This window comes from Telmatherina bonti (genome assembly GCF_933228915.1).
Source record: "Telmatherina bonti genome assembly, chromosome: 16".
In the NCBI taxonomy this organism is placed as follows: Eukaryota; Metazoa; Chordata; class Actinopteri; order Atheriniformes; family Telmatherinidae; genus Telmatherina; species Telmatherina bonti.
Genome location: NC_136614.1, coordinates 16,674,215 through 16,690,812, shown reverse-complemented (window position 1 = coordinate 16,690,812; position 16,598 = coordinate 16,674,215). Strand labels below are relative to the sequence as shown.

At 37.9% G+C, this 16,598-nt stretch overlaps 1 protein-coding gene across 2 annotated transcripts in view; it reads left to right on the top strand.

Moving 5' to 3' along the window:
• The window catches only part of rngtt (RNA guanylyltransferase and 5'-phosphatase), a 97,258-nt gene that overhangs the window by 31,834 nt on the left and 48,826 nt on the right, over window positions 1-16,598 (top strand). For both annotated transcript variants that reach the window (XM_079255351.1, XM_079255352.1), the window contains exon 11: window positions 9,673-9,837. In XM_079255351.1, coding sequence (XP_079111477.1) covers window positions 9,673-9,837 — 165 coding nt within the window. The remainder of the gene's footprint in view (window positions 1-9,672; window positions 9,838-16,598) is intronic.

Sequence of the window (16,598 nt, the reverse complement as noted above, 5' to 3'; positions counted from 1 at the left end):
AAAAAAGATTTGAGAAATGGAGTCATTTCAGGGGTTGTAGTCAGCAGTTTGGAGTGCGTATAATCAGAACAAGGTGTTGAGCTGTGTGTTAGAAGGAGGCATCGATCGGAACGGGATTTGTTCATGGCTCAAACCTGAAAAAAAAAAAAAAAAAAAATCAAATTCTCAGCTGGGTTCCTTCAATTTTATAAAGTTACAGGCAGCAGAGCAATGCTTATCCAGGCTCTGCGGTATTTGCATAGAGATGACAGCTTTTTCATTTTGCAAGGGGAGAGAATGGCTCTGCTTGACCCTCGCACACTGACACACAGAAAGCTTTTACTAAAGCCTGATCTTAACCACAATCCTGTGAATGAACTGCGTCTGACCCAGTCATGATTATTTATAAGCTACATTTTGAAGCTTTTATGTGTTAAATAGCTTCTCTAAGCTACACTGGCCTATTTTTTTTCCTATTTATCACCTCAGTTCATGAAGTATTCATTACAACCTTTATGAGTATTTTCATTTAATTATAATTAGCTCAGTGATCAGTTCATTACTTGCATTAATGTTATGTGCCTTTGTGCGTTCAGTGTTTTCTTTTACATATATATTTTATATCATGTTTCTCTTCCTACGTTTATTCTAACATGTCCATTTGCCTGAGGACAAAACAAAGCTGCTAATTGCTAACACTCTTCTGATCCGCAAATTAATTCACCACTTGAAGTAAATCTGCATGTTGCTAATGGCAGAAAGGCTGACACTGAGACAACTTGGCGAGCCTGCAGTCTGACCTTGGCAAGCCTCCTCTTTGCTACTTTAAAAAAAAAAAAAAAAAACTTGACAAATAGCTCGAGATGAAGAGGGAGGGAGGTGGCCATTATGTGTGCCCGTCTCCTCCTTTTTTCCATCGATCAGAGGGATCACATAAGCAAGCCAGCCCAATGAAGGCTCCAATTTGTGAGGGGAATGTCTGTAAGAGGTTAGCATCTCCACACGACTCCACCTAGGCATCAGCAGAACATTGTTGTATTGATCCTCGCTGGTCGTTGTTAGCCTTCTCAATTATCTGTGGTGGGCTGGGCTTGGCAGTAAGGCTCCATGCTCGGAGAGAAAAAGGATGGAGGTTAAACAGCAGGAGGGAGAACTTACCATCTGCCTGCCCCATGGCCTGATGCGACATCCTGCTTGTTTGGAAATTTGGGTGCAGTTCAGTTTTAGTGTTTTTCAGTTACAGTGTAACGAGACGAATGCGCCTTTCTGTTGTGTTAGGTTATTTATGTGTGTGTGACAAGTCAGGTTTTATACCTTAGGTGAAATTTGATTTAAAAATAAGTGTCTGAGCTTATACTTGCATAGATGATAAAATGGTTGCTGGGCTATACAGTTCCTGTCTAACTCATTGACCTTGAGTGTCACCCAGAAATCAGGAGGAAATTTTCTGCTTCTGATCTTGCTGTTGAATATTAAAAAAAAGAAAGTTGTCTTTGCAGGATTTTAGTGGTTGTCAGTCACCGTCAGCTCCTCCGCTGTGGGGGTACTGACAACAAAAATGACATGCATGTCCCCATTTTTCTCTGTTATTTCTTTATTTTTTGTAGAAAGCTATGATTTTCTGCCTGACATCACTGCCTATGCGCTGACATTTTGATTGACCTCTTTATTTTTCCTCCGGATAAAACTATGTTGCTCTGCAGAATTAGACAAGATAATTGACTCATCTTGATTAACAAGTGGGTAGAAAGAAGCCTTCATAACTTCCCCTGCAGATCTGTTTAGGTAAGGACAGCTTTAATGACATCAGTTCCATTTACTTCTGCTTCAAAGGGTTGTCTTCAGGTGCAGCCTGTCGCTGTGCAGGACTTCCTGACCTTAAAATATTGCCTGTTTCTGCATCGTTGCTTTTAGATCTGCAGCATCAACACAGTGAAATTGTTTTGCAGCTTCTCTGCAATTAAAACTCACAAATAAGCCTTTAAAATTAGCAATGCAACCCCATCTAGACCACATGACACACCTATTGTGCCATGTAATTACAACACATCATGAGAAATGTCAGAAAAGTGCAAGTTATAGGGGTAGGTCACTGACCCTTAAATTTTAACAGCAAAAATGTATTTGATACTATTGATGTAAAATTTTAAAAGAGGTTTGAATAAACCATCAAATTATTTAAACAATAAGGCATTATCAAGAGTATACTTGATGTAGAAACAAACCAGGAGTGTTAAGATGCTGACAGGACTGTCCAGTGTCCAGGCAACCACCTTCGACGTCTGATCTTTAAAGGTGTAGAGCTTCCCTTGAGATGTCTGAAAATGGCTGTGAACTGATGCTCACCATCCAGTCTGGCTGAGATTGATCATTTCTGTCAAGAAGAAGTAGTAACTTCTAAAGGAAATGCATGTCGGGCTTGACGGAGAATTCACAGGAAACCATGGCACCACAATTCTTCCCAAAAGTGCTTTAATCTAACACTGAGTGAAGGATCTGGATATTCATATAAATGGGAGTTTTCAGTTTGAGAATTATTACGTTAATATATAATCTAATGATTCTTTTTACTTTGTTTTTATTATTTTTTGTAGATTTCGGTGATTACTGAGTTCATTTTTATCCATTAAATATGGATGTGCCATCTTAGGTACTTCACAATTGGATTTGATTATTACATATCTATCTGTCTATCCGTCTATCTATTGATCTATCAATCTGTCTACCTGTCTGTCTATCCATCTATCCATCTATCCGTCTATCCATCTCTCTATCTCGCTATCTATCTCTGTCTCTATCTCTCTATCTCTTTATCTATCTCTCTCTCTATATCTATCTCTCGATCTCTCTTTCTCTCTCATATATTCATATATATATATATATATATATATATATATATATATATATATATATATATATATATATATATATGACACACACACATCACTTCATGCACCTTTCAGTATCCATTAATTCAAGTAATCAAATAAATGTATCTCCACTATTTTTATCAAGCTATAAAAAGAAATCATATCTAACAGATTTTTCATGTTGTCTTTCATTGTTTCATTGAATCTTCAGGAAAAATGTGCTAGCAATAGTTAGGAACAGCAACCAGTTGATTTGTCGTCTCCTCTAACCTGGGCTGGAAATGGAGCTGCTGTAACATGTTTGTAGTGTTACTATTATATTTTATTTTGACTCTAAACAACTTACACATGAGGTAAGTTGTCCAGGCCTCGTCTGATATAATGGCCATTGAAACTAAAATGTTTCCAAATAATAGTTTTCAAACATGATGAATAATTCTCGTAATCTTAAACAGTGGCTGCAAGGCTAACAGCCCTTTTCCTGATATTACTGTTGTTTGCTATTTGTCGGCCAGACACTTTAGGGGAACAGAAGTGTTCAGGCGGCAGTGCAACGTTTAACTGCCACACCTTACAACTGTGTTACTGTCATTTTATTCAGATGAAAAATAATAACTGTTTAACATTTACAAATCTTAATTGAATTGCCATAAATTGAATCGATTAAATATTGAATTGGCCCACGACTACCGTAGATACCAAGTTAACGAACTAAAATTCAAATTTGAAATATTTGATCAATCTCTCAAAGGAAAAATATACCTGAAAAAGAATAACTCCTATACAAGTATGTCTAAGATTATTATTGAAGGTATGCATGCTCATCTGCGCTAGTCAGTGGACCTGAAAAAGCCTCTGTCTGAACACACTTGGTGGCATGCACAGTGATTTAACAACTTGCTGCACATTTAAAGAAGAGGTGCAGGATTCTTTGAATAAATAATTGCAGAAGTTTTAGAGAAAAGCCACAGTCCTCTTTATTTTAAGTCTGTTTGGTTTTCTTGAGTCCCCAGTTCCGACACTGCTGTCCCAACCAATAGCTGCTCAGAAAATTTCACTCCTCACCACAAGCTGTTCATGATAAGAGGTGATTGTTTTCTTACTGTGCCATAAAACAGCATCTATGCTGAAGTTTCTGTCCATCACTGACACCCCCAAGACCTGCAGAGTCATTGGAGTATTTCTGCAGATGACAGGACTCTGAGTTTAGCTGCAAGCGAAGAGAAAAACAGTGAGAGTACAGTCCCCCGTGGAGCTCCTGTGCTACTGTTTAGACTCTCAGTCCTTGAATCTTATACACTGGGATCTGCTTGTCAGGTAGTTAATAATGCAGATGATTTCCTTTATCAGCAGCTTCTGAACACACCACTGCAGGCTGAATTGTTTTAAAGCCACTGGAGAAAAGAGTGTTGGAATAACGATAATTATAATGACAATAATACTTTTTATTTGCTGGAGCCGATCATGGCAGCCAAGGTCACCTTACAGATAACCTTCATCAAGACTAACTTCAGCTTTGTTTTAAAGCACCTATGGGGTTATATGAATACTTGACACAGTTAGGGGGGGGAAAACACTTTCTGAAACAGGCAGAAACAAACTTAAAATCAAAATGTTGATAATTTAAAAAAAAAAAATAAAGAAATAAACAAAAAAAAGCTATGTGTATTAACAAGTGATTTTAGGTATTGTAAATTGCTCATAAATGCAATCACAGCCATTCTGCTAGGGGTCATGAGACCGGGCCTTAACTTTGTTTTCATGGAAAAAATATATTTATATTTTTATATTGGATGATTATAATCAGATGTTGGTTATGAGCTATTAATTCTATTTATTACCTGAACAATTAAACTGAAGGTGCATTAAAAGTATTAAAGAATTAAAACCAACAGCAGAAGCACAACACCAAAGATGATTTATTGTATAACCAGAAGCTTCCCATGGATTCCTACATCTGTAGCTTTTAGATGCAAATCGACTGTCATCTGCTGTCAAGGATAAATATTCCGCCTCTTAAAGTTGCCCACAGATGAAAGATGACAAAATAAAATAACAGGAAGTGGGTGCTTTCACAATCTGGTTCAAATCTTGTCATTTAATGGGAGGTGGCTCTAGAGCTGACTGAACTAAAACTTTCATTAATCATCACTGGTATTGTTCTTAGTTATCTATGCCTTAAGGGGAAGGTGTTATCTTATTCCGTCACACCCACAGGAAAAATAAAGAGGAATTCTTATATTGAAGGCATTTACATCTGTCTTACTAATACACAGATTCATGGATATAAAATATCTTAAATCGACCTTCTTCAATTCTGTCCTACAATTGCTTTTAAGATGAACGGGAGACAAAAAAAAAAAACTTCCACGCTCAAATCGGTCTAAAAGCCTCTCATGAGAAGAAGCACATTAAGGCGGTATTAACTGGTCCCAATGCCGAGTTTTTGCCACCAGTGAATAACATTGTTTATTCTAAATTAACCGTGACAGAAATCCAAGCACTGTAACTATTTTTGTTTTTCTCCTGAGTCTCTCCTGTAGCCTGTCCAACGTCACTAAGCTGCCTTTAATTTTAATTCACACTACACACACACACTACTGCTACACACCAATGAATAACAGCACATTTAAGCATTATATATATATATATATATATATATATATGTATATATATATATGTATATATATGTGTGTGTGTGTGTGTGTGTGTGTGTGTGTGTGTGTGTGTGTGTAGTCACATTAAAACCACAAACATTTATTTTATTTCAAATTTATGTAAAAACCAATACAAAGTGGGATGCAATTGTGAGGATTTATATTTTTGACAAATAGAAATCTAAAAGTGCAGTGTTCAAAAGTAGTAAGGCCCCTTTTTAAATCTAGGTGCAACCAATTACCTCGATAACTTACCAGATGGTTGCTGAATGATCAAATATTGACCTAATGACGAAGTAGAGTCTGTCTCTGTGTAATATAATTCCAGTACATTGATAGAAAATGTCAGTTGAAAGAAAGTTTGAGTGCATATGAGTGTATTTATAGTGTACAAGAGGGCTGTAAGAGCAAAATCTCCTGAGGGCATCTGTGGAATCGATATCAGAGCTGATGAAAGTATGTCTTTGTAGATTTCTATTTGCCATGTCAAGCTCAAGTCATTGCTACTGCTTGTCAAAAGTAGTTGAAACTCCGGCTCTGTTTCATTCTAAGCGTAAATATAGAACAGCACAATAAATGTTAAAGCTTATGGTAGTCGTACCGACACAATTCCCTTAAGAATCTCAAACAGAAACGAATAAATGCAATTTCCTGTTTGATTTCACAGATTTAAGAACCTTTCTCTAGTAACGTTTTGCTTGAAAGGATTTTTATCTTTCTCTGGAACAGTCGTGGACAGCACATACCTTGAATCATCCACACTTACATCTTGTTCTTTGATGACACAGTTGACAGATGGTGCTGAATGTGTGGGACACGATACCAGCTGTTACACCAGGAGAACGTAGCGTGGTTACTGCTGTCACCCTAAAAGAATGGCAAATCCCCACAGAAACGGGTAAATGAGTTAGTCAAACTAAAATTGGTCCACAGCCTCGTTTGAAATGCTCTTAATTACCCTCATGAAGTTGTTAAGCTACATTTAGCATCACAGACTGACACCAAAACAAAGTAATTAGGATTGGGTCATCGCGTCCTGGTTTGTTATCAGTTGTGGCTTATTGGTTGGCTAACATTCAGTGATCGAGACATGCAGGTACGATATAATATTTAAGTAATCAAACAACCCACACAGAAATTTTCATTCTACCTGCTTTTTTAATTTTTTCTTCAAGGCACCTGACTAAACTCCAGAATTTGCCATTACAGTGTTTTAATACAGAAAACAAATTTGATCATTTGACATGTTTAACTTTGAACCTGCTAATATTTGGAGTTGTTCAATCCATCCACCTATCCATTCATCAGTCGCTCTTATCTGAGATTGGCTGGTGGGGGCAGCAGCATAAGAAAGAAAGCCTAGACTTACTTCTCCCCGGCCCCCTCTGCCAGCACATCCAGGAGGATCCCAAGGCATTCCCAGGCCAGGCGCAAGATGGAGTCCCAACAGGTAGCAGGCCCAGTACATGAGGATGTCTCCAGAAGATATCCTAACCAGTCACATAAACCCCCTTATCCACCCCCTCTACGCTGAGCTCCTCCCAGTTTATCACGAGTCTCATCCTATCTCTGAAGGAGATCCCAGACACTGCAGAGGAATCCCAGCATGATAGATTACCGGAAAATCAAAGAGCTTCACCTTTTGGCTCGCCTCCTTCGCCACAGCGCTTGTCGGTCTTCCATTCATTCTCATTCTTCTTCAACACTCCATCCTGTTCTGGCTGCGGACCATTGTCTTAGATTTAGTGATGTTTATCCTCATCCCAGCTGTTTCAAACTCTGCTGAGAGATGAACATTGCAGCCCAATGAAGCAAACAGGAAAACCTTCCCAGCAAAAAGCAGAGATCCGGTCCTCAATCCACTGAAATGGTCCCTAAAACTGATCAAGTCAGAGAGCTTTCCTTATTGAGTCTGGCTCTTCTGTAACATTATCCTGTTTAAGAGAAAATTTTCTTCTCCACTTTGACTTGTTCTTGGTCAGGATGGGGAACTAAGTCAAACACAAGATTCAGTGTGCAGCCTTTTATGAATTAGCATTAATTGAAATGAACTGAATAGGACCGCACAAAGTGCATGGAGATTTTTCGAACCAATTTGCTGTCTGTAACAGCAACAAAGAAAAAAACTCAAACGAGTATCCTACCCTAATGATAATTTTCAGGTTTTACTAAACATAGCATAAAGAAGAATAGCCTTACATTTCTGTCTAATTATAACAAGTTATCAGTCACTTATTTATGTGGTTAGATCAAAAATCCTTTTCGCCCTCCCATCTGAAGTCAGTATGAAGCTCTTGAGAAGAGAAATGGTCTTTTCAAAACATTCAGACCAGAATACAAATGCCTCCAAGTCAGCACTTCCTGGACTGAACTTGCTGATAGACATCAGAGAATATTGATCAGTAACACTGTGGAGTCAAAGTGCCACTGTTTCTCCATGTTTCCATCGTAAAGTTGGATTTATTTCCGTCCAGTGTTACAAGTTTATGCCGATCCAATGACTGTGTTCATATAAAAGACTCGCTTCCAGTCAAGGAAACATGTAGGAGTTGGACTGGAGAAGGTTTTTAAAACAGCTTTTCTTGTAGAGACAATCGGGTAAAAATTTTGACTTTTTTTTTTCTTTTTCTTTTTTACTATTTAGACTTTTTTTTTTTGGCATCAAAAGATGGTCGTTTATTTGGACAATAACATGCATTTCTCCTTTAGTAACTTGTGGGAAATATTAAATGTCAAATTGTTGTTTTGCTTCTAGTGTGTGTCCATCTGGCAGACTATCAGAATTCTATTTTCTTCTTTTGTGCTTGTGCAAAAAAGCTCAATCTGTGAGTCATTGTTTCTGATCAATTTGCCAATTAAGATACGTGACTGCAACTGTCAGTTGACAGAGCTGCAACAGGCTGGTTTCATCCTAACTCCTCTGCACCATTTAACACTAACATAGTCATTCTGTCTTATTTGTTTTATGTGTTTCATGCTCTCTTTTTTTTTTTTCCATTGTCCACCCAAGCGTTGTTTTTTATAACCAGGAGCGGGAACTCCAGTTTGCTGTTTCTTGTTGTGTAACTGCCACAGTGGCTTACCAGATGAGCTTGATGCCACCTTTTGCTCTGCCTCGGTGACCCTGTCTGTCGGAAAGGCAGCAGCGGCTCAGGTCGATGTGCTTACTTGTGTAAGACAATTGTGTGTCAGGATAGTAATGGGTGGAAGCTGTCGTCATAGTGACAGCAAATAGAAGGAAAAGGTCTCTTGGGATGATGATTTTTGGTTCCAGACTTTAAGCACTCATTACCTACAATGACTTCTTCTCAAAGCGTTGCAATTAATGTTTTATAATGATGATAAATCTTCACAAGATGGATATTAAACCGTTTGTCCAGTCTGAGGGTGACTAAACCTGTGAAAATCTGCACTTTGAGACCATCTCTATTGCATAATTTTGGTGAATGGTTTTTTATGGCGGAAGCTGCATATTTTTTTTTTTTCAAATATTCATGACACTTTTTAATAGAACGTTAAGGATATGGAGCATAAAATGTCCAAAAAATGCAAAAAAGTTCCCATTACTCAAAACCTGGCTAATCTCGGCTCAATAAATGCCAAAAGAATAGGATTAGTACTATAGTTATGTCTCCTCCTTAATTTTACTGTTTCAGAAGTAGAATTCAATTAAATTTCATGTTACGTAACTAAAGGTCATTCGTGACAGAAGCCATCTTAGGGTCTTAACAGACAAGTTCAGTTCATGCCCAGCTGAATAGTCAATTAAATTCAATCAAATTCTGTTTGATTTATTAGAGATGTCTTCAATTAAATCTGAAGCTAAATGCTTTAGCATTAGCGCTGTTAATTTGTTGTACACTATGGGATAATATTAAATGGATTCTGTTATTTATTATTTTACCTGAAGCTCAGTGTCCTTGATGCTGCCATTGCATATTTCTCCTGAGGTGTGCTCTTTATGTTTGCTGCATTTTCTGATTAAATGTTTGTGCCTGTCAAGAATACACAAGATCATCTGTGGTCCCATTCTGAAAATTACAGAAATCTCTATTAAATGCAAACAGAATTTCATATTAAAGTATGAAAAGGATGCCATGCACACTGATGTAAGTTTGGCTAACAGTTTTTTTTTTGTGTGTGTGTCTGTATATGTGTGTTTTCAGGGTCAACCAGTTGGACAGTGTGATTTTGGTATCCGACTTTTATGCATAGAAAAGGAAATAATTTCTCCCCGGATGGAAAAGATGAAGACTGGGCAGATTGATAAAACCAAGGAGCCCTTCAGCGTCCGAAATAAACCCTTCTTTGACATTCACGCATCACGCAAGGTAAAGTGGTTCAAGATGCTCTTTTCACTTTTTCCAACCCCCCCCCTCCTCCCCCTCCCCCTTTCTTAGACATGACCCACTCGTAACCCGCCCCTGCTTTTCACACAAACATAGACAAGCACAGGCAGCATCAATGCCTTAGATATTGTGTGCTCAAAAGAAATGTGTGAGTTGTGGTCCAGTTATATCTGTAAGACGTGTCCCCAAGAGTAACAGCTCTTCAAGGGCAAATTAGTCCCCTGAGAGAAGGCAGAGCAGAGCAGCTGAAACAAATCCATGCACATTTATATTATGGAAAGAACAATCTGAAGAGAAAAGGGGAATGGAGGGCAGGGAGGAATCGCAGATGAGTGCTTGACACCTAGACCATTTTCCATTGGGACTCATCTGATACAGCCTCAAGATATGGTAGCTATTGCTTCAACACACGAGTGATGTTCATAATCATGTAAGCTTTTAGTGGTAGCAGAAAACGGATATTTAAAGCACTTGTTAAATCTCTAGCTCCTGACATTGTTTCTTATGTTAGATGATACCAAAAATAAACGTTTTCTTTTCTTTTTTTTTGAGCCAGTTTTTAACATTTTGCTCGTAGTAGCCTTATAAATCGTCTTGGGTGAGATTTTTCACAAGCTTTTGAAAAGCTGTCAGGCAAAGACTCAAAGGTCTGCTCGTACCCTTCTCTCAGGTCGGTGGGAGGTCAGGACACAACTAATCTAGTGTTTTACACAGGCCAAGATCAGTTGGACATTTTGGCGCTGCTTATTCACAGACAATCAAACTGCAGGAATGGAGTGATGTTCAGATGTCTTTGTTTCTTTTTTTTTTCCTCCTCACATCCTCCTCTGCTCACATTACTATCTTGATGTTTCTGTACTTTGTAAAATTCCCAGTACGAAGGGCTGCGTTACCTCTGATCTAACCCTGCGCAATTCGCATTTCTAAGAACCTTTTTAAGCAATCGCCCCTGCAAGCTTTGGGGTACATGTTGATGAGGATATTCTGGAAATGAAGTCACTGGAGCTGTGTCTGGTTTCTGACTGCCACTATTGTGCTCCTCGGAGGCCATCTGCTCTCCATACAGTTCTATCTCTGTTGTGCGAGACATTAAGTGAGGGGAAACTGGAATGCTGCTCATTAATTCATAGCGGCACAACCCTCCACTTCATTGCACATCAACCAGAAATTCCTTCTAGGGATATTTCAGTCACACTGGAGTTGTATGACAGCTTTTGTCTGTTGCTAAGCTGCTGTTTTTCATCTCAGTCACTCTCACATTCATGCTGTCACGTCCCTGCCAATTGGTGCCATTTATTCCTATCGCTTCCTCTACTCATGCAATTATTTTACAAAGCCCCTTTTTTGTTTTGTGAAATATGAACATCAGGACAAGATAATTTATTTTGGGAATTTCCCTCTTTTGCAGATTGAATTGATTTGGCTGACAACATACTGTATGTTAATTTTGCTTGTAATGCCACTTTATAAGAGAGCAGGAAAGTTTAGTTTACGTGGCTAATCTTGAATACACATTGCTGGGTAAAAGCCAAATATTGAAAAACAATAATAAGCACACCAACCATCAACATTTATGCTGGCATTCTTTACCACAATTAAATGTGAAAATATGCCATCTTTTATCTTTAATTACAAAATTAATCAGTGCTCACCAAGACAGGAATTTTCTCTGCTGCAATTAAAATGAAATCCCCACAACAGTGGCTTGGAGTTTATTGTTGTTCAACAAACAGTGGGACATACCTGCTGTTATTAACAACTAAGTTACTGTTTTTGTGGAAAATGTATGAAAGCATTGACTCTTGAGGTTGAAACTTGACATGCGCTTAAATGCTAAATGATTACCTATTCAATCACACTTTGGGGCTAAGTTAAAGCTTGTTACTGTCGAAATTACTTGATAGATTTATTTTCCTGTGTGGCAGGACACGAAAAGACATTGGATAATAAATGGAGTTAAATTTGTTGTTTACTGTCAGCAGGTTCAGGCTCTGCAAATTTACTAACATATAATCTATCATATTTATGACTAATCTAAATGCATAGATTAATAAGAAGTTCATTATACCGAGTTGTTCTCGTAGATGCATTTTTAATCTGTTATTGAAATATTGTGGGACTCCTACGGCTCTGCATCCCAAATATACATGCTGAGCATGTTTTCTTTCGGTATGAGCGAGACTTGAGGAAAGCATATTGATCGATACAAGTTCTTTTATTTTCTTTGTGTATAAATAGGTTAGTTTTGTGCAATATTTTCAGTATGATTTCAAGGCAGGTTATGTAAAATATGCAGTGCTTTCTGAATACACGGAGATGTGCTTGCAAATTGGCCTCGATGTGTATTTGGCATTGATCTGTAGTTCCACTCATGGAATTAGAAATAAAGTCATGACCGTGATGTGTGGTCATTTTCTTCCATGCTGAATTGAATAATATTGGCAATTTCCTCCAGAGGATCAGTTTGCGAGGTACAAATCCGTCTTCTCACTTGGATTTTGAAAATCACTGTAAGGTTTCAGGCTGTGGAAAAACTGCTGGTGGTATTTCCAGTTTTCATATACAGACTAAACAAGTCAAACTATTTGGTGTTGGATGTAAATACCTAAAGCAGAGCTGCAAAACTAATAATGAACCTTTTTCATTTTAATTTTCTTCTCATATGAAAATATATATATATATTTCTTTTCATGTTTGGTGATCTGTAGCAATCATGTCAACTCAGATTTTTCTATTGAATTTGGACATTTATACTAAGTACATTTTTTCATTCATCCAGTTGAATGTATTGAATGTATTGTCCTCCTGCAGCTGTTATGATAATTTAGTGCTGTTGTGGTCATTATCATTGTGGGTCTGGAAAAGGGGTTCATTCTTGAATGCATTAATGCATTAGTCCTGTTTGTATAAACCAATATTACCAGAGCATACTGTAATTAAATATGACTAATGGCATTTTCAGACTTTTAAGTCAAAATGTGGTGACATTAAAACTACAGAAGGAAATGAGATGGTTCCAGATTGTCTGTTCCCTTCACTTAGTACCTAATATTCCACACTCATTTATCACATCTTGAAAGAAATTAGGCTCAACATTAATAAAGTCTCCTCTCCTAAGATTTGCTCTTCCATCTAGCTCTCAGAGCATCATACAGCTCCTCTCTGGAGTCTAGTTAGTGGGTAAAAAAAAAAAATCTTTTTACCTGAGATGAGAGCTCAGAGTTTAATTCCTTATTGAACTGAGATTGAGTTTGGATATAGAACCAAAATAATAAATGGCTTTTAGGGTCTGTTCATTCTGAAATACATCACTGATGTGTGTGTTTGTGTTCACTAGGCTGGTGTTCACTTTGCAGTGGCCTTTACTTAACAGCTGAAATCTCTTCATGAGGTGTGAGCAAAAGACTCAGCCCAAAGGACGCAAAACAGTCTGGATGGGGTTTTTTTTGTTGGTGACAAAATTTCATGTATTTTTGTAATTTATTCTTTTTTGTTTATTTTTTTAAAAGAAAAGTTTTGGCAGAAGTTTCTTTGTAAGTAACGTTTTTAGCCATCAGTTCACCCCTTAAAGCCTGACTGCCCCTTATAAGGACTGAAAACATGGCAGGCGTAATCCCCCAAATAAAAACAAAATTACCATCTGTGTTTAATTTCAGCTGTTGTTTAAAGTTTAGACCGGTTTTAAGTGTACAAAAAATTAATGAAAATTTCCAAAAGGTAAAGATAGAAATTTCACTTTTCTCCTGTATTTTACAATTTATTCAAGCATTTTGCCACATGGATTACCGGGATTCTTAAGTCCCTATATGCCTAGAACATGTAATTGTTGAGCAGTTCTTCATAAAATTGGGACACAAAGGGATGGAAAGACAATGATGCGTTCATTTTGACAGAATGCACACAAGAATTAAAACAGTATTCATCTCTGTTTGACAACAGATGTTTCCCCAGGTCACTGTACAGAAATAATACTATTTAGCCAGTATATCTTCTGTAGGATATTTTGATATGTGCTTCTGGAGAATCACAAATTGCAGTAGAAATGATTGCACAGTTGGAGAAAATGAGCTGTCACTTCATATGCACTGCAGTACTCATCTGGCATCTGTGAAGTGATTGCAGCTTCTGATGTGGAGTATCTTTATATTATTTATTCTTCTACCACTTTGTGGTTTGTTTTAACAAAGTTTGACACTTTTTGTCATTTTGTATTTTAAATTGCAGTGGCCCAAATAGCTGATATTTAGGAAAATAAATTTGCTATATAACATGCCTCTGGCTTCTTTTTGCTTTTTTTTCCATGCAGTCCAAACAGTATCTAAGTTTTCTGCTTTTGTGTTTCCCGATACCATTACAATCTAAGGTCAAGTTAGAAGTTGGCTTGAGAGAGGCCTGTCATGGTCGTAAATTTTGCCATGCGATTAATTGTCTCTGAAATGATTGCAATAGACAATAATATTGTGCTAAGCGTTGTCACTTTGAGGCGATTTTAAACTAAAATAACAATAATGCCATAACAATGTAAGTACACCCTTTCAAAAATCAACATACTTTAATTTCTCCTGGGGTTTTGGCAATGTGGGTATCTGCAACCTATGGTCTCTAAACACTATGTAACACAGTACCATAGTCTATGGTCAGGCTCTTATAAGGCGACATGTTTGGACTTGACCAGAGGTGGAATGGTAAAATTTAACAGTATTAAAGGGCAGCATGGCTCTACCAACTACACTGTGTGAGTGCACACCATTACTTTTGTATTTAATTGCAATTGCAAAAACTGCAGTTGATGGTTGCGTTTGAAGTGCAGATGAAAGCTTGTTGTATTGCTGTGTTTAGTTAACATTGTCTAAAAACAAATGCAGCACTCGCTTACTCTCTCACCCAGAGTGAGCGAGAGAGAAAAGAAAGACCAATGAAAATTATTGCGTCCTGCAAATTTATTGCATGCATTTTTAAAAAAAAAATTTTTTTATCGTGCGATTAATTGACTTATTGTTCATTGCGACAGGCCGAGCTTGAAATGCCATTTACCTCAAGGTATGCTAGGTTAATGTAATAATGTGTGCCTATCACATATCAATAGTCTAAGCTGTGTCTGACTATTGATATGTTTCCCTCACACATAGTTGCAGATTCCCTTCTGATTGAAACATTCTTATAAACCAGGACTTTTCATGTCTTGTTTTCAGAGTACAGAATGCAACAAAACCCTTCACCTTCTCCAGACTTGTGATAAACAGACTTCCCCTCGTGGTCTGCTTGTCATTTTACCCAGACACACAAGTCAGAATCCTCCTTTTCCACTTGACTGAGGTTTGTACAAGTCAGGAGAGACACTAGTAAGTTCTCCCAAACAGTGTGTCTCATTAACAGCAGGCTGTCAGTCAGCTGGTATCCTTGTTGCTCACTGACCTCACACCTCCTGAGCTGAGGAGTCTTCAGCTGTTGAAACTGGAAAAATAAGACCCCAGGACTCAATATATTTCTTTTTAACTGCTTTTTGTTATCAAGCTGAATCATCTGTTGATAGCTAAGCGGTTCTAGTTTCTGTTCATCATGTGCAGTTGTGGTTAATTGCTGTGTAATAGTTCTCACTGACCGTCACTTTGTTTTGTTATTACGCTGCACGTCTGGCCTAGTTTGTGAACTACGCACGCAGAAAACAGCAGAAACTAAGTCACACCTCAGTCCTTTGTAATGCACACATTCTCCTCAGTTAGGTTCATGAACAAGCTGCACTTTCTAACCTGCATCTTTCTTCCCCGCTGCTGCTGCTGCTGCACCCACTCACAGAGGGGAAGCATGCTGTCTGTTGTATAAGGGCTTATGCTGCTCGGAAGAACACACAACATGGACTCGATGACTAATGTTTGTTTACCTCTGTTGCTTTGAGAATTTTTAGTTTTCTTCAAAGCCTCCAAGACATTATGCAACAACCGATGATGCACGTTGTATCCATACTGTAAAGGTCGGACCGACTGGTGAGAGAGCATCTGAATGCGATGCAAATCCGAGAAGTGCAGCCTGTTTTTGTTTGCTCGACTCGCTCGCTCTCCTTGTGCCTCCGAGGCTCAAAGTTGATTTACCCAAGCGTGCCTCCTCTGGGTCAGGCCAACAGGTGCCTTTCTGCAGATGTTCTTTGGACCTTTGTGTTAATTCTGCATTTCACCTTCCTGCCTTTTGATTTCTTTTTCTGTTCGGCCTGTGAGGATGCGGCGACATCTGTGCCAACATCCCTTACTTCGGATAACCAGCACAGCCGATACTGAAACAGAGTCCTGCATTCATTTATTACAGATTGCCTTTTTTTTCCCTCAGTATATTTTTTTTGTGATTTCTTTGCTCAGTATTTAAAGGTCAGACAATCTTTTTTTTTTTTATCCATCAGTTTTTATTGTTTTTAAATGTAACCACTAAAAAGGCATCTGTGCTTGATGTTTTGGAGCTTTTTGCAGGATTCAAACCTGAAAAGTGAAATTATTAGAGAGACACTTACCTCTGAGATGCCCTATAGACTGGAAAACATAATTGTATATACTAACAAAATGAGATTTTTACCTTATAATGTGAGCTCCAGGGCTTTGGTAATCACCTATTAAACCTGGCTGTTCCAGGACAAAATTTAGCTTTTAGTACAATAAATTGATGTTTCTGCTCTGTAATAACGGGCGCCCATAAGATCTCTTTACATTTACAAAGAAAACCTTACGAAGACCAGTGATATTAATCAAATTTCTTCC